Source organism: Dasypus novemcinctus, chromosome 8, assembly GCF_030445035.2.
Source record: "Dasypus novemcinctus isolate mDasNov1 chromosome 8, mDasNov1.1.hap2, whole genome shotgun sequence".
NCBI classification, from domain to species: domain Eukaryota; kingdom Metazoa; phylum Chordata; class Mammalia; order Cingulata; family Dasypodidae; genus Dasypus; species Dasypus novemcinctus.
The window spans coordinates 116,139,195-116,158,210 of NC_080680.1; the positions used below are offsets into that span (position 1 = coordinate 116,139,195).

Here is a 19,016-nt window from a genome sequence, read left to right on the forward strand (position 1 = left end):
ATGAGAAAGGGACAGGTGATTTTGTTATCACTATGTGGAAAGTAGTTAGGGGAGCCCTCAGCTGGGAAAGACATTTGAGATAGCAGTCAGACTATCTCCAAAGACTCAGACAGAGATTTTGTTGCCATTTCAAATTGTCTCTCATGGCTCTCAAGTTCCAGAGTTCCAGCTTATTCAGGTGCAAAGTATAATGAAAATTAGTAAATAAATAAATTTCAGTTTCCCAGGAGACAACGGTTATAGGTATTCTTTTCTTTTTTCCTTAAGAGCTTGATTTTGAGGAGGAAGTAAGGTGTAGTGTAACTGAGAAAAATGTATTAGAGGGAGATTTCCAGACAGGAGGAAGTTATATACATACTAAAGTGTCTTTTTAAAAACTTTTGATAAAAATTATTTCCAAACCCAATCACTTTCTTACTTTTTCCAAAGGCAGAATTAAACCTGATTTTAGATTTCTTTGGTAACTCACTTACAATTATGAACTTTCAATATCGTAATTACTAAAATAAAGAGTTTTCCTTGGTATCTATTCAAATATGTAATGCTGATTGTCTTCTGTACAAGTAGCCACACAGTGCTAAACATTTTGCACCAGAAACATACTATTTTTACATATATTTTTGCCCCTTTCTTACCATGAGTCTTTTAAGTGGTTATTGTTTTCTACTTTGGACATATCTAACTTTAACCGTCTTCTTTCCAAAGACCTTCTGATATGTGGGATCTAAATGCTTTGGTCTTGTAACCAAATAATTGGTTCTTAAAGCTATTTGAAAATTACATGTCAATAACTTTTGAGTCAAATCTCCATGGATGAAAGTCAAGCTGTATCTTTCTCTTTGTCCCACTGGCTGAGGTGTGTTGCTGATCCAAGAGGATTCTGTTATTGGGGAATGCTGGACCTACCTTCTATATCAGGGTTCTTAACCTTTTTTGTTCCATGGACCCCTTACTAAGCCCACACAATTCTGTGTATTACTTGGTAAATATATCACACCCAAATGAACACATCTGCACAAGAATACTTTTTTTTAATTTAAATTTAAGCTCACAGACCCTTTGTTAAGAACCCCTGTTCTACATGGCTTTTACATTTGATTGCCATCTGGGATTTAAATTTTCTTTCATTTTCCATGGTGACCTTCAGACTTCTGTTTTATTTTTTAATAATTTTACTTTTGTCATTTTATTTCTTCTTGATCCAACTTTAACACATATTTCCATTCATTATGTCTTAATATTTATGTTAACATTACATTTATGTTTGTTTCAGCGATCATATTAGTTTTAGAATTTTAAATTTTATGAAATTTAGCACAACTTTTGTTTGGAATTTAGCAAAATTTAAAGTATTAATCTCATTGATTTAACTCTTTTATTTCTGCTTGATTGGTTTACTTTTTAATTCTCTCTATTTAAAATCACACATTATTTAAATTTTAAATTTTTATTTATATAGATTTTAAATTATTCTTGGTTTATATGTTACCCTATTTTTTTGAATTTTTAAAAACCCTGTATTAACTTTTAATTGCAAAGTAAATTTAACACCAGCGCACCACAGAGAGGTTGAAAGCCTCCTTTATTTGATTTCCTTGTCATTTAATTTCTATCTGGTTCCCTGAATCAGACTTTCAGTACATTTAGTAATGATTTTGAGAAAGTCTATCCCAAGAAATTTGAGAGTCTCATAAGTAATTTTTCTTGGATCCTACATCGTACTTTAAAAAAAAAGAGAGCCATAACTGATGTCAGAATGGTATGCTTTCTGACATCTCACACCATCTAGTTATTTTATGAGGGATAAAAAATAGGGTCTCCAAAATATAGAACTTTTAGATTTTGATAAACTGAACAAAAATTTGCTTCAAACCAGTTGCTGTCAGTATACACAAAGCGGTCATGCAGTATTTGATTGTCAAAGCACAAAAGTGGTGTCATATAGGTTCACGGCACTGTTTCTATGTCAGGTATATATAGTTATTCCTAAACTGGAGCAATTTCTTTCTTAGAAGGGTCACATATGTCATTTTTTGTGTTGTTCCCTTTTGCTACTTTCTTTCATCATGGTGGTCAAGGAGAAGCTGGCTATTGCAGGGTTTATTCAAAATAAGAATTTAAAAAACAAGATCAGAGTTATTCCACTGATTCATGGTTTCCTGACCTTATAAGATTTGGTAATGAATGATCTAGACCTTTTCAGAAAGTGGAACTACCAGATTGCAGATGGGTTCTTCTTTGGAAAATACTTGGAGAAGTGAGTCCAGTGGCTTATGAACTTTATCTGGCCTTCTGGAAGAGAACACAGTGCATTCTGAGGACCATCAGTGCCTCAGGGGTAACTTGTATTTAGCCTTCTTGACTGAAGTGGAGTTATTAGAGGCTCCTGGCTTATTAGGGGCTCCTGGCTGTGGCTGTTAGTCACCTGTTCTGCTTAGGCTTTACTGCTAATCATCTCTGCCTGTTCTGAAATGCCTTTTCTTGTCGGCACAGCAGTTTGTCCAATTTGCTTCATCCTGTGCCTGGCTATATCCACCTTTCATTCCCTGAGGTACAGCTGACTCTGGGCTTCTCTACTTACTACCTGAAGGTTTCAGGGAGAGATAAGGGAAAGAGAATGCAAGAAAAGATAAAAAGATAAGAAGAAAGCCTGACTTTTGACATCAGCTATCACTGTTCCTAAAGTCCATTGTAACCTCTTATGAAGATTCCTTATCATCCATTTCTCTCCTTAGTACCCCCAAAGTCATCTGTTTCGTTAATGGGGCCCATCATGCCTCAGATTAGAATTATATCTTAAATATATTATTACCCTGAGTCTCAGAGCACTGTAATATCTGTTCCAGAACTTATTTCCCCAGCCTTACTTGGAAGTGATCAGGTGCAGGCCAAAGTTTAGTAGTTGCTGTGGTTGCTGTGAGTCCTGGGACACAAGCAGTACTGTTTGTGGCCCTAGTGACAAAGTCTGATGCCCACTATTTTTGTGAAACACAGTGTGGTTTTGGAACATGATAGCACTGGTAGAAGCAATCCTGGGTGATGGCCAAATGGTGATCTCTACTTGCTCACCACTGTGCCGCTTTACCTCAGCGGTCCTGGTATGTTTACTAATGGTATGCCTTTCACTGTCTAAAGTGTCCAAGTTTAGATCATCTAATATATGGCCACCCTAGGCAGTGGGGCCCATTACAGACAGCAGGATCATCAGATGCTGGGGAAATGATAAGAATGACAGCTCACAGTGTCGTGGTGGCAGAGTAAGGGGACAGAGTGCACAGATAATACCGAGCACATGCAAGACACTCCAAGGGAGTGATAAGTGAGTGAGACTTTTGCCAAGTTTGGAGTTTCTCTTTTAGGAAAACATGTTAAAAATTAGATTTTAAATTGTAACTGAAAAATTGTTTAACGCCTACCAAAAATAACTTTATATATATCTATGGACTTAATTCAGGCAATAATTAACAAGCACGATAAGTTATATTTGGAAGCTCCTTGTTGAGATAGTAAAGCTGGTTATCTCTGTTCATAAAAGCAATTATTTATTATTTTCTTCATTATGGAGAAAATGGCAGCTAAGGCATCTAAAAATGGTATGTGACTATTAAATAACATGTAAAAGAGTGGGGTCCAAAAGAGCTCTGTGTTTTCCAACTGGGACATGTTAGCTGTTTCCACAGAAGATCACTCTTGCTGGCTTTGCTTCTTATGAGATGAGGAGCATGTAATGAGAATCTATTTTGAACTTGTACACCTTGGCACATTACTTAACATTCAATATTAAAATATAATGGAGTGTTATCTATAGGAAAATAAGAAAGTTTTCAAATTCTTCGTTATTTACTATCATTGCTAGATATTTGATCTGGAGGTGAAATTGCGTGATGGACACACATTTGCCCATTGATTTTTCTTTATTTCTATCTATTTGAATATCTTCCTTCTTATAAGACATACTTGATAGTCTTCTTTCTAATGACCTTTAAAGGCCATGACAAACCTCTCTATTATATGAAAAAGTGAAATACATTGGAATTTTCAAAAAATGTCATTCTTGGTTCCATAAAGTCAGAGGTAATTTGAAAATGTCAAGATGTGTTATTCACCAGAACTCTGCAAAGAGTGACATTAAAAGCCATATTTTCCATTCTCCACTGGATTGAGAAAAATGGGATTCTGAGATATTTATAAACATGGGACAAATACACTTGTTTAATATGATTTTGAGTTATCACATTCCTGAAGTATCCTGATTTCTAAAGGATGGCAGGTATCCCAAATTTCCATGAAATGGCTCTTAATTGCCATTTTTAGGTTACTCTGGTGCTCTCTAGAAGCCATGACTGGCATACAGAATGAATGCTGAGGAAAGGTCAAGTAAAGCTACAAGTAAACTGATTTTCTTTCCCTTCTGAATTTCCCCATGAGTCAAGAAGAACATTACTCTTGACAGATACAGATTTTTATTGATAGCTGCCTGGTTCCCATGGGAAATATTGGCCCAAACATAAAATTTGTCGACCATTTAGCTTTGTTCAATTTTAGCAGAAAGTCTAACAAATTAGATCTGTGCTAATTTTTTAGTGTTTGGGTCCAATTTAGAAGGACTTTGGTTTATCATTAATAACATCAAATCTATGAGTATAAATCAGAGCAGAAGCTGTTAAAATCAGCTTCATCCTCCTGTACATTTTTCACCATCGTTTTCAAACATGCTCTATGGTATGAGGGTCCTTTAGTGGGTCCCAGGCATAATGTACTTGGAACATACATTTTCTGGAAAATTGACCTTTCTCATTGCTAAATATGTGAGGTTTTCTATTGAGGTCTTGGCCTCCACCACCTTGGCACAAGTAATTCTGTCTCAGAATCTGTTCATGTTGAAGAAATAATGGCCAGATCAAGTATATCCACAGATTCTATTATAGAGATGTCTTGTCCAATTTACTTTGAAATTTAGAATTTGTCTTACATTTATAAAGCACTGGAGAATGCACAAAAATTTTTTAACATCTTTTTTTCATTTTCTTCTAGCAGTTTTACTAAAAACATTGGAAATTATTTATTTATTTATTTATTTAGGATTCATGGGTACTCTTTTTATGCAGGTACTAAGAACATGAACTTTGCATCTGCTATAATAGTTTGGAGCTAAAAATATTTTTATGCTTTCTGAAATCTGCATGCTTATATTACAAGGGGAAATTTCATTTTGAAGAAATCCAAACTTAGTTTTAAATAGTAACCAAAGTCAGGCAACAACAGAACTTGAAAGTCTCTTAAATGACTTTATTCTTAAATGTCCCTGAATATGCCACTTCAATTATAAATACTGACTAGCTCTGCAACAACTATACTCAGAGGTAAAAATTTTCCCCTAATCCAGAATGTCTATTATAAGGAAAATATGGGAGCAAACTCAAATATACTCTAAAGTACTAGACCTTTGCAGAGCAGTAAGAAGAAAATTTTCCTTTTACTACAGATCAAGTATTCAGGTCTCCAACAGATATTCAATTCAATTCAACATACTTTTCATGGTATCTAATATTTCATTAGAGCTGTTCTAGGCACATAAGATATGTTGGTGAACAAAACAGAGAAACACTCTTGCCCTATAGAGCTTATCCTTCAGCCATGGAGAAAGAAAAAAAAAATGTAAAAAAGTAATGATATTGAAAATCTCCTTCTGATTACAATGGAGTAGTGAATGGTGTCACTAAGAAAACTAGAAAAGATAAATAGAATAAAAATTTTAGAGGGAATTCAATTGCTTCTGAGGAAGTTAGGGCTTCAGAAACTAAGATTCTGGAGAGAAGAGAAGCTCGTGCGAGTGAGTCAAACATTCTGGGCTCAGCCTTTTTTCTCTTGGAGCATTTTCTGATTCTTAATTGTTGCCTACTGATATGCTGAGAAGCTTGTAAGAAATGAGAATAGATTTTGGCAATCTCATGGGCCTGGGGGACACAACTTGGAATTCAGATCTGCCAAGACAGCCTATCCTTGAGCGATTAAGGCCGTGAACTGAAGGGAGGTACAGATAAGTGACCCCAGCAGGTATCCTTGGTTTTCCACATGGGACATTTGCTGATTCTTAGGGTGCTTAGAATTCAAGCCCAGGAAATTTGAACAAGAGTGACTGTAAAGGTTTTCAGAGATTTTGACAGCCCCACAGAGCTTATGTGATAAAAATTGGAATCTGGGGATCATGGGAAAGAATTTGCTCTGATGAAAAACTCCAGCCCCTCAGATTGACTCTGGAGCATTAAACTCTTAAAAGAGAAAGTGAACCAGATATCAACCAATCCTTACAAAGTTTGAAATCCAACTCATAATTGCCTCAATACTTACTTGTTTTAAGGCAATCTCCCTTACTCTAGGTTTCTTCTAGAGGATAAGTTGTATCTTATTTGGCTGTATAAAATATCATCCAGAAATCCTACAACTTATCATTTACAATATCTGGCATTAAATAAAAATTACCAGAAATACTAAGAAACAGGACCAAGAAACAAAGACAGACACTTGAAAGTGACCCTCAGGTGATCTAAATATAGGAGTTATCAGACACAGACTTCAAAATAACTGATGAAAGAGATCTAGCCACAGATACAAGGAGATCTATAATGTCAAAAAGAGTATGTAAAAAGCACCTCGTGGTAAAATTTCAGAAATCAAAAATAAAGATAAATATAAAAGTAGCCAAAGGAAAAAAAAGACACATTTCCTCAAAGATACAGAAATAAAATTAAGAGGTGAGGTCTCCACATAAACAATGGAAGCCAAAACACAATGAATAGTATGTTTAAAGTGGTGAGAGAAAATAATTTCCAACCAATAATTTTCTACTCAGTGAAATATACTTCAACAATGAAAGCAAAATAAAAATATTTCCCGACACTCCAAAATACATGCACACACACACACATAATACACACACAAACATACTTAATCTCTAGCAGACTTGCCTTGAATGAGCTTAAAGGAGTTATTAAGGTAGAAAGAAATGACCTCTGATAGAAGAAAATATAGTAAGGAATAAGGAGCATGGGGATGGTGAAAGATATTGATGGGTCAATCTAAATGAATATCGAGCGTGACAAACAATGCTTGCAGCTCTTAAGTTATAACAAGTAGGAGTGGTTACATGGAGTTAAAGTTCTGGAATTTCTTGGAAAATTTTTATGAAGAAATTTAATAAATATAATAAAATATGTGTGAGATGTTTAGAAAAAATAACAAAACCTTATTGCAAAAATTTAAAGAAGACAAATAAATAGAAGGATATATTTTGCCCATGGATATGAAGATCCAATAACACCAAATTGACACATTTATAAGCAGATGCTAAAATAAATGAATGTCATTACTAATCAAAACATTCATAAAGTAGAACATATTTAGAGGATAAGATTTCAAAACTGATTATGGAGCTACAGTTAATAAGACAAAATCGTATTGGTGCAAGGAGAGAAATATAGACCAGTGAAATAGAAGCAGCAGCTCAAAACAGACCCACATACACATGATGATTACATAGGTTGAAAGTAACACTTATTGCAGTGGGGAAAGGATCTTGTCAATAAGTTGTATTTGATCAAATTGTATCCACTTGGTAAAAATATATCTTGACCCCTACTGCATACATTACACAAAATTAATTTAAGGTGGATTGTAGACCTGAGTATGAAAGATAGAAAGCCTGGCCTAATCACGATATTCTCTTAGGAATAAAAAATCAGAGAAAAAAAATAAAATTGTGATTCTGGCAAGAAGGAGGCAGGCCCAGTCAATGTTGGGTAGGCAATGGAAGTGTGTACTTGGGGATCAGTTTCATAAAATACAACCATAAAATATCAGTGCCATGCAACAATAAGCATTTATTCATAGTCTAATCTGGGCAGGAATCAAGAGCTCATATAAGGGTTAACTTTGCAGCTAAGTCAGCTGTAAGTTGGCAGCTCAGTTAATCAGTAGTCTGGGCTCGCTCACTTTTTTTTTTTTTTTAAGATTAAATGCTGCTGACCTAGGAGAGCCTCAGCTAGAGGAACTGGGCAACTTTGGTTCAGCTTCATTTGCCTTTCATCCTCCAATTGGCTAGACTGGGCATATTCTCCTGATAGTACCAGAGAAAGGACACTTAATTGTACAAATAGCTTTCAAGTCTCTGCTTGCACTGTTGGCTAACACTCCAGTGAAGAAAGCAAGTAGATATCTAGAGCCAGTATCAGAGTGGGAAGGCCTCGGAAGGGGTGAAGAATTGGGGTCGTTAAAGCAATTATTAAACCCCAACTGAATAAGACCACTTGGCCAATCAGTGGGAGAGCTAGAGCTCAGTCCCAGTCTCATTTATTGCAAGACCAGTAACCATTCTACTACTCTGTTCCGTGGGGTCAGTTAGTATAATATAATGTTCTTGAAACATCACAAATACTGTTAGGCACTTAGTCTAGTAAAGGGGCATTTGATCGTAAGTAATAAATGATTTGGATTTTAGGTCATGTAAAAGCTGAATAAAGATTTTATTACTTCTATTACTCAGATCACTGATAGTTACAGAGTTTTCTAAGAATAAATAGGTTATTTTAAAAGCTTACAGGCCATATAGAAAGGCATGTATGTAGTTCTATTGATTGTACTTTGGTCCATGATCTAAGGACAATCTACAGAAGGAATGGAATAGGAAAATAGTCTCCCCTGCTTCTGTGTGCAAAACTGCTACTCAAGACCCAGACCTTTTACTGGCCCAAATGATTTGAAACATTTAAAATTCTTTTGCCCAGGTTGTTGTTGTTTTTGTTCCCAATTAGTTAATGGAACTTGTAGAAGCATACCCTGGAGAACTGGAAAGTTTCTTAACTTCTTTATGTGTCAGAATCACAACATTAAATTGTTAAGGGAGTTGAAAGGCCCCCATAGCAACAGGAGACTTAAATAGTTGTCTTAGTTTCAGGGAAAACCTTTTGGAAGTTTTTGGGAGCAGATCATAGGTGGTGATTTTGGCAGAACAAATGCCATGCTGTGAGTTCTTTTGAAACTTATTTTTTCATTTGAATCAATGGGAACTATCTATGTTGCGACTAAATCTGACAAGATTTGGGTTGATTCTTTTGCAAACCGAAGACTGTCCAGATCCCTTTCCATTGCCTTCTTTTGAATAAAAATGCCTCCACACAACTGACCTTAATGTAGTTTTCTTATAGTGTTATAATAATTAAAAATTCAGGTTCTTTTACTCTTGAGTGCTGCACCAGAATCACGGGTAAAGATCAATTGTACACACCGAAGCACAGATTAATCCAAAAAGAAGATGCTCATCACATATGCTGAGGTAAATGGAAGCAGATATTATCCTCCCTTCCTGTATTTTCAGGTCTATGAAACTCATTAATGGATCTCACTGAGAGGAAGAAATAATGACGTGGAGAAAAAAGTACTGAACATGTTATAGAACATTTGGCTTCATGTCCCAGATTTGCTTATTTACCTCAGGCCAGCTATTAAATACCTCCAACCACTTCTCAACTTTAAATGTGAGATTTGGGCTAGAATTCAGAGTCCATTCTGGTTCTGACATTCTAGAAAAGAAGGAAGGAAATGTGTTGGGAAATGTTTAGTTTTCTTAGCTGCTTACCTTAGAATCAAACATCATTTTAGAGAAAGGGAAAACATCTAGATAAATTTGTTGGGATAGGTAAGACTTTGACAAGGATGTAAGGTAAGGGTGAGGGAATGGATGGTGAATCCTCTGCATGAGGAAAGGAAAAGACATTCTTGTTTTGTCTCTAAAATGGGGAGGGGGCAGGAGACTGGCAGAGAAGGAAGAGATAGGAGCAGGTGAAGGAGAAGCCAGAGTCAGAGTAAGAGAACTGAGTCTTACATGGGAGAGGGCCAATAAAGAAACTCTCAGTGGAAGTGGTGGTGTAGGTGTACGCTGACCAAATTGGACTGGAGAGACCAGAAATGTCTATGTCCGTCCCCCTGGAAATAGTAAAGTGCTTCATTGTCACCCAAAGTCCGGAGATTTTAATTCCAGTAAAGCAAGAAGGTGCTTAGGTTTTGTCTGAGTCAACATGAAGCAGCACTAGAATAGCATACGTGGAATTAAGCTCCCCGAAAGCAGGGAGACCATGAAATTATAAGTCCTTTGTGAGTCTGCAAACTTGGAGAGGCCATGGAATTGGGGTGGTACAGGGATACTTTAAACCTAATTAATCTAGATCTTTGAAATCTACACAAGATAGGAATTATTATCCTCATGGTAAAGATTATAAAACTAAGATTCAAAGAAGTGGAGTGATTCGCCTAACATTGCATACCATTAAGTAGCATGGACAGATTTAGAGAGCAAATCTTAAAATCTGAGGAAAGTGCTCTTATTCTGTAGAGAGGTTGCTCATTTGGGAAACACTTTTACCTCTTCTAAGAGCATAACTGATCACTGTTGTTTTTCCCTCTGTGACTATATATTAAATATTTAAGGCTAAGAGCCTGTTATCTTTGTTTCTTAACTCCACCAACTTTCTTTAACATCACAAGTGAGACTGCAGACAAGGATGACAAGGTTTAAAGCTGACACAGAGAACTGTAGTAAAATCGTATTCAATTTAACATGTATCAAAATCTTACCATGTGGGTGGCAGCAATGTATTACTTCAATTTGAAATGCCATTTGTTACCTTGCTATGACAGCTAGAACTTGCTCTTGGGAAGCTCGCAATCCAGTGATGAAAGCTATGGGATGTGCACATATGTGTATAGTTCAAAGTAATATACTTGGATGATGTATATATGTACGAAGAACCAAACCCTACTTAACACTTTCGCATGCAGTTTTGAAAATTAAATAAAAATATTCGAGAAAGACAAGATTGGAAGTAGGTAAGAAGGACATTCCAGGTAAACAAACTGTATACTAAAGACATAGAAATGTAAAATGGCATGGTGACTATAAGGAACCACAAGTTGGTTGCTGTTGCAGAGCGTGTAAAGTTCGTTTGGGAGTAGAATGTTGAGAGATGGAGTGGTAAGAACATGAAGCCTATGGATATGATGCTTCATCTGAACTTTACCTTGTAGGACAGTAGAATTGAAACACTTCTCCCTATGTAATCTGTTGTGAAATATGTTGTTACTAATTTCATTCAAATAATAAAATTCTTAACTCTGAAAATGATTTCCCTTCTAAGAAAAGAAAGGCTGCAAGGTATGTACATTTTCAAAAATACCTTTTTGAATACAGAAATTGATGGTGTTATAGTGATTTAGACTTTACCTAATTTCCTAGCCTCATCTCCTAATATTTCTTGGAGTGAAGCATTTATGTCTATCATATTAAATAGCTGTCACTTTTATGAATTGCAAGGAAATCCTCTCTCATTTATCAAAGCTACTTGCCTAGTACATTTCCTCTATTCCTTAACCTGACTGGGACCAGTGTATATCTCAATTAAACTAAGTCTCATAAACTCTCACTGAACAGCTGCACCCAACACAGATTTAGGAGTCTTACTTTATGCTTGCTTAGCAGCGTGGAACACATTTATATCATGATATTGCAATTGTTTTTTACTTAATTGTATCCTCTATTTGTGAGTTACTTGAGTACAGACACTGTATAAGTCAGTTCTAGATCCTAGGTGCCTTATAGTGCATTTAGTAAATGTAGGATTAATGAAGGAAGACCTAATGTGATGCTGCCAAATGACCTCATTAAAGTACCCCTAAAATTCCTTGAAATTTGGTAGAGTTTAAATTCATTAACATACATAACATATATTTCTACTTGTTCTTACAGATGAACATGAAAGAATAAAATGGTCAAGACAAATTGGACAGTAATTTCAAATTTTATTTTCCTGGGATTTACCCCTTACCCCAAAGTTGAGATCACTATATTTGTGTTGTGTCTGCTAATGTATTTGATCACCTTGTTGGGCAATATTATTCTGATCTCCATCAGCATTCTGGATTCCCGGCTGCACACTCCCATGTACTTCTTCCTCAGCAACCTCTCCCTTCTGGACATCTGGTACACCTCTTCTGCTCTCACTCCAATGCTGGCAAACTTTATTTCAGGAGGAAATACCATCTCATTCTCAGGATGTGCTGCTCAGATGTACTTCTCTCTTGCTATGGGCTCCACTGAGTGTGTGCTCCTGTCCATGATGGCATATGACCGGTATGTGGCCATCTGCCACCCCCTGAGATACCCCGTCATCATGAACAGGGTGGTCTGTGTGCAGATTGCGGCTGGCTCCTGGATGACAGGCTGCCTCACTGCCCTGGTGGAATCGGTGTCTGTGCTACAGCTTTCTCTCTGTGGTAATAGCATCATCAATCATTTCACTTGTGAAATTCTGGCTATCTTGAAACTGGTATGTGTGGACACTTCCATGGTAGAGTTTCTTATGCTGGTGATCAGCATACTTCTCCTTCCCATGCCTCTGCTTCTCATCTGTATCTCCTATGCTTTCATCCTCTTCAACATCCTGAGAATCAGCTCAGTGGATGGGAGAAGCAAAGCCTTTTCAACATGCGCAGCCCACCTGACTGTTGTGGTTTTGTTCTACGGCACAGCTCTCTCCATGTACCTGAAGCCCTCAGTGGTAGACTCACAGGAAATTGATAAATTTATGGCTTTACTCTATGTGGTTGTGACCCCCATGCTGAATCCAATCATCTACAGTCTAAGGAATAAAGAAGTAAAAGCGGCTGTGAAAAACTTGCTGATTAGAAATCCTCTTTGTGCTCACTTAACCCCAGTAGCAAACAATATTGATAAATATTAATCTAAGGGATGTTTAGTGGTCATTGTACAGAAAAAAATTGGGCTGATTGGGGAAGACTATCATTTTAAATGACATATGTGATTTCTTAAGTTTCTTCCTTAACCAACCAATGAAATTCTTAGATAACATAAAGATACTTAGATAAATATGCATGAAATTCTCTTATAAGAAGTTTTCATGATTAGACATTACATTTTTTGTGTTATAAAGAGTATAAAATTAACTTAAACATTGTTAGTCTATTGTTGAGAGTTCAAAATTTATGCATGTAATATACAAATGTAATAGCTATGTGTGAGGAGGTAGAGAGTGATCAAGCTTCATAAGTTTCTACATATATGTGGAACCTGACTAAGTAAAGTTTATCTTCTTTTTAAAAATTTCTGGTATCTGATCTTGGGTCTATTATTTTCTAATATGTACTTTTCTGTAACTGACTTCTAAATATTTATAAACCTATGACAGTGCTTTCACTTGTCGAAGGCCTCTTAAGGATGTTGATAGGATCATTGGCTATTGGTAATTTGGTTTACTTTATCTGACTTGAGTCATCTTTAACACAGAGGATCATCACTGAGCTCTCATTCTTACATTGCCTATTAATAGTCTCTTTTATATTTTTTAGTTTGATATTTTAATACATTTAACAGCAGGAAGAGGCTAGCATTACTTTACATTTTTTAAAAATAAAATGGGAGATAATGGAAATCAAGGTTAATGGGATATTAATGGGACTGTTTCCATACCAGAAATAATTAATGCCTTATAACATCAACACATAGAATTCCTTTGCATTGAAAAAGAAATGGGTATATCATGGGTAGATTGTGGTATGCCATGAAATTTTCCATCTTATCTGAAGCAGAACCCTTTATTCTCATATTTCCTGGTCTTAATTAACACTGTATAGAAGACATAATAAGGAAGAATAATTTCTGACCACTTGGTTATCTTACAATGCTTTCAAATTGAGGGGGAGGGAACTTACACTCCTTAAAAGGAAACAGTAAATTTATGTAGGCAATGGGGCTGAAAAACTAGGAGAATTTAAATTATAAATGTGTTTAGTCTGAGATAAGAATGAATCACTAGGAATATTGTCCATCAGGTATTTGGATTGACAAGAATAAAGTTGAAGAGATAAAAGCAGAGCATGTGGATTGGATAAGGGGTCACAGGTGTATAGTTACAAGGTAACAAGATGCCAGAGCTGAGGAAAGCAGTGGGCCTAGCTGCAGCTCTTATGTCCACAATATTTGGGCTGGAAGGAAAAAAAGTCCAATCACCAAATGAGGTACAGAAGTTGCCTTCGTGGAAAGAGAATGTGTGAGAATGTGTACATTCAGAAACAAGGAAAGGGAGAATTTCTAGAAGATTTTAGTGGACATTTTCCCCCTTAAGAATGAGTTTTCTCCTCCTGAGTCTCTACAGAAATATAGTGAGGGAAGAAGGGCAGGAGATAAGGCATTTCTTCTGGACAGTCTTAATTCTTCTCACTGAGGCAGCAGATGCTCATGATGTGAGAACCCAACATGTTAGAGAGACTTTGGACTTTATACAGGGGTGTGTAAAGACTTAACAAGCAATGAAGATGAAGATCTTGGAGAAGCAACAGAAGCCCACGTGAAGAATAATATCAATATTTTCAGTGATCTGAGTATTAGTCTCTGGAAAGACTGGGAGTTGAAGAGGTGAACCAGAGAATGGTGAGAGTGAAACAAGTCTAATGACTTAATTCAAATATCTGCCAACAGTGGGTCATTGATCAATGATCCAGGGTATAGGGCATCTAGGCTTTCATGGCTTAGGAACTAGCATATATTAATAATTTGTTATGTATTAGGTAAAATGCTAATATATATGTATATATATGTATGTGTGTGTGTACATGTGTGTACATTCCTTTAACTTTGATCTCCTTCCAACCTCACAAAAAACACAAGAAGTAAATACAGCAGAGTGGGTGTAGCTTAGTGGTTGAGTTCCTGCTTCCCATATATGAGGTGTCAGGTTTAATCTTCAGTTCCTCCTTAAAAAACAAAAGTAAATATGTTCATCATTGTTTGACAAAGAATGGGAACTAGAGGTCAACAAAATGTTTTTCAGGTCACATGCCAATTTAAATATCCTGAATTCAAATCCACAACTATTTGGCCTAAAATTGTCACCTACTGTGTTGTTAATTTTATTACTTTCTTCCTAGATGTGTCTTTGGAAAGAACGAGGACTCAATTCATTTTGCCTGGTTGACCATAGACCCATGAACTCTGCATAAATGAAATGTGAAAGTACCACACAACTTACAATAACAAGGAAATTATAATTTTCTCCTTTTCAACATTTTATCAGATCTTGATCTGGTAATACCCACCCCTTCAACAACAGGAATATCTGTTAAAATTTAGTACTCTGGTTGAGGGAACCATATTTCAAGCACATCATTAAATCAAGAACCTCTGTCTCTAGTGGAATGGCTTAAAATTACTGTAGTATAAAGTTTTCTTGTGACAGGGTGAGACTTTTAAAAAATGATAACTTTTAATGAATTCTTATTCTTATAGCTTCATACTTTTTTAAAACGCAATCTTAATTTACAGAAAAAATCAAGTACATTAACAAGAACCTTTTCTTCCTTAGCCATTTGAGAATACATTTCCAACACAATAATCCATTACTCCTGATCTGATTGAAGTAGTGTGCTATTCTTACAAAGATATTCTTTTACATGACCAAAACACAAACTTTAGAGGAAATTAACCATGACACATTAATAGCATGTGATCTCTAGGCCCCAATCCATTTTAGCTAATTGTCCCAAAAATGTCCGTTAGAGTAAAATGATCAGGGTCAAATCTTATGTTTCATTTCATGGTCATGTCTCTTTGGTCTGTTTGATCTGAAATGATTCCATCTTTCTTTTACTTTCATCACCTTGATAATTTTCTTGTCTTTTTTTTTTTAAGATTCCAGGGCCAAGAGTTGAACCCCAGACCTTGTATGTGGGAAGCCAGTGCCTAACCACTGAGCCACACTGGCTTCCTTCATCACCTTGATAATTTTGAAGATCCCAGGCTTAGTAGTTGAGCTCCTGCTTCCCATATATGCTGTAGCATGTGTCTTAGTTGCATTAATCTGATATTTCCTCATTATTAGATTCAGGTTATGCATCTTTCACAGGAATACAAAGGTATTGCTGTATTCTTCTCTTTGTATCCTATCAGCTGGCATATGATTCCGATTTGCCCCATTACTGGTAAAGTTAATGTGGAGTATTTAACAAAGTTGGCACATGCCACTACAAGGTTAGCCCTTTTGCATTTACACTTAAAAAATTAAATTTTTTATGTTCTTCCTCATCAAGCTTTCAACTTATTCTATTACTTTGGACTTATGGTTTCCTATTTTATTCAATGGGTTATAATCCTTAAAATCACTTTATTTTTTGATGGTAATATTGTCTCCACTTTTGTCAGTGGGAACCCCTTGAAACTGGCTTATGTGTCATTTGACATATCTCCCATAATTCTTGAACATGTCATATTGGCACTACAAGGAGACAACAAAATATTCCAGGCTCATCTTCACCTGTCCCTGCACCATTCCTAGAATTAGCCCTGGTTCCTTTTAGAGAAGGACTGAATTGAGATACCAAGATCTGGTGCTTGTTAGATGATTGCTGTTGGCATGTCACTGCTTCCAGACCTGCTAAATAGTCATATATAGAGAATAACTGTATGTTTATATGTGATACAAATACACACATGCATGCACAGTTATATTCATTTGACTTTCTATACCTATAACTATATCAAGCTATCATCTCTCTATCTTTCTATATGTATCTCTCTCCATATACATACCTTTAAAAACCATGAGTCCACACTGGTGCCTCTATTTTAATCCAATAACACACATTATATTTTAGTTTTTGCCCTTTCCATATTTGTATTCCTTCTCTGGTAGTGAGAACCTTGGCTTTTATTTTACTCAATATGTTTACTTGTTCGAACAATCCCCCACATGTAACCAATCTCCCATTTCTGTTGCTTCATACTCCTTCATGGGGATGTCCCCCTCACCCCACTGCCCCCCAATTGATATCTCTCAATTTTCTTGGGTTGTGATAGTTCAGGCAAGGCTGTCTCCTTTCAAGGATGCCCACCTCACCCTGACTTGGTTCTGACACACCTTGACCATTTCCTCTTCTCAGGTATGCCTTTCTTACTCCATTTAGATCTTTCTTCAGGGATTCCCTCTTCGCTTCTTCAGATTTGGCTATCCATGCTCTGAATCATCCCTCTGAGTGGACACCTCCCCCACCTCCTTTGGATTCTGACAATACATGCAGGTTCCCTGACTCCTTCTCCACCTGAGGAGTAGACATTTTCCTTCCCCTGCTTGTGATCTTCTGCTGGACAGTCTTCATTCACAAATGTCGTCATCTAGGTGCTGGGATCTACAACCCACACCTCTTGTGTGTATGCCACTTTCATCCTGCTTGGGTTCTTTTTTTTTTTTTTTTGATTTATTTATTTCTCTCCCTTCCACCCCTCTCCCCCCCTCCACCCTTGGTTGTCTGTTCTCTGTGTCTATTTGCTGTGTCTTCTTTGTCTGCTTCTGTTGTTGTCAGTGGCACAGGAATCTATGTCTCGTCTAGTTGGTCATCTTGCTGTGTCAGCTCTCCGTGTGTGTGGCACCATTCCTGGGCAGGCTGCACTTTCTTTCGCACTGGGCGGCTCTCCTTACGTATGGGGCTCCCCTATGCGGGAGACATCCCTGCAGGGCAGGGCACTCGTTGTATGTGTCAGCACTGCACATGGGCCAGCTCCCATGGGTCAAAGAGGCCCAGGGTTTGAACTGCAGACCTCCCATGTGGTAGATGGATGCCCTAACCACTGGGCCAAGTCCACTGCCTTGCTTGGGTTCTGATAACCTGCCCTGAATCTCCCTTCCACCTTGACCTCTTCCTTACTCTGCTCGTGCTCCAACATTTCATGCTGGGCTGAACAAGTAAGAATACCCTCCCTAATTCTGTTGAATTTCTAAAACCTCTGCTGGGTGGCCCATAATCATGGATACCTCTTCAGCCAGCTCAGGCTAAGCCATTATAGCCAGGCAGCTCAACTCTTCTAAAAGAGAGTAAACTGCCAGTGTTCTTTAAGAAGGATTTACTCATTTGATATATGTTTTTTTTGGCAATTGCTTATTAGATAATAAGATATACTCATGTCAGTTTTTGTCTTATATAGACCAAATGGTTTCTTCAGTATATTTTATTCAATTTTATAACTTCACTATTTTCCCCTACATTTAAAGATAAGCAGATATCAGACCAAATGCTTTTGGAATCACTGTTTAGTGGGTGAAATAGTACATAAATTCTAATTCCTTTATGTCCATGTGTTAAAAGGAGTAATTGAACTACATTTTACTGGCCTTTAAAATTTTTAATTAATTCATTCATTTAACAGTTAATGACTGTCTACTTTTTAAAATTAAGTTAGCATTGGACTTCTTACAAATGTCAATGAGCCATTCCCATCAGGAAGATTTCAGAAGCTAATCAATGATTACAGCACAGAAGGGAAATCACTGCAGCAGTAATAAGGGCCAGGGCAGCCTGGAGGAGGGAGTAACTAATTCTGGGGCTGTGTAGGAAAGCTGCAAGAGAATGTGACACTCTACTGGTTTCTTGTGAGATTGCTAAAATTTCACCAGAGAAAGAGAAGAAATGTTACAGTTCAGAGGAAATAGCATGTGATTGCCCTTAGATATAAAGGAAGATGAAATAATTAGGTAACTATACAGTGGATGGAGCGCAGTATGCAACATAAGAAAGTGAAGTAGGTAGCTGGAAATGTAGGTAGGGGCCACATCAGGTAACTAAATAGAATCAAAAGCAACAATAAACAAAAATAATGAAATCAAATAGCTTTCCAAACAGAAGAGGCTGAAAGATATGTGTTTTCTTTATGTATCTTTTTCTGTTGTATTTTCTTGGAAAAGCTTAATTTCAAACATTTTTTCTTGTTCCCATAAGTTTACTTGTACTTCTTAGATAGGTGCCCCTTTATTTTATGAGATCACAGTCATGACCACAAAGTAATAGACTATTAATCTCAAAATTTCTAACTCTGATAGTCTGTGATTCTACATATTACCTTCATTTTTGTGGTATTATATTTAAAACCCTCACCTTAAAATATTTGTGTATTTTGTGCATGA

The 19,016-nt window shown here is 36.6% G+C and overlaps 1 protein-coding gene across 1 annotated transcript; it reads left to right on the top strand.

Moving 5' to 3' along the window:
• The first annotated feature begins 11,816 nt into the window (after nucleotides 1-11,816).
• On the top strand, nucleotides 11,817-12,791 carry LOC101436589 (olfactory receptor 13F1-like). The gene has a single exon (XM_004462373.1). The coding sequence runs from the start codon at nucleotides 11,817-11,819 to the stop codon at nucleotides 12,789-12,791; it is 975 nt and encodes a 324-aa protein (XP_004462430.1).
• The last annotated feature ends 6,225 nt before the right edge of the window (nucleotides 12,792-19,016 follow it).

Excerpts from the sequence above, each read along its gene's own strand:
- LOC101436589 (XM_004462373.1), top strand. The coding sequence starts at position 11,817 with ATGGTCAAGACAAATTGGACAGTAATTTCAAATTTTATTTTCCTGGGA.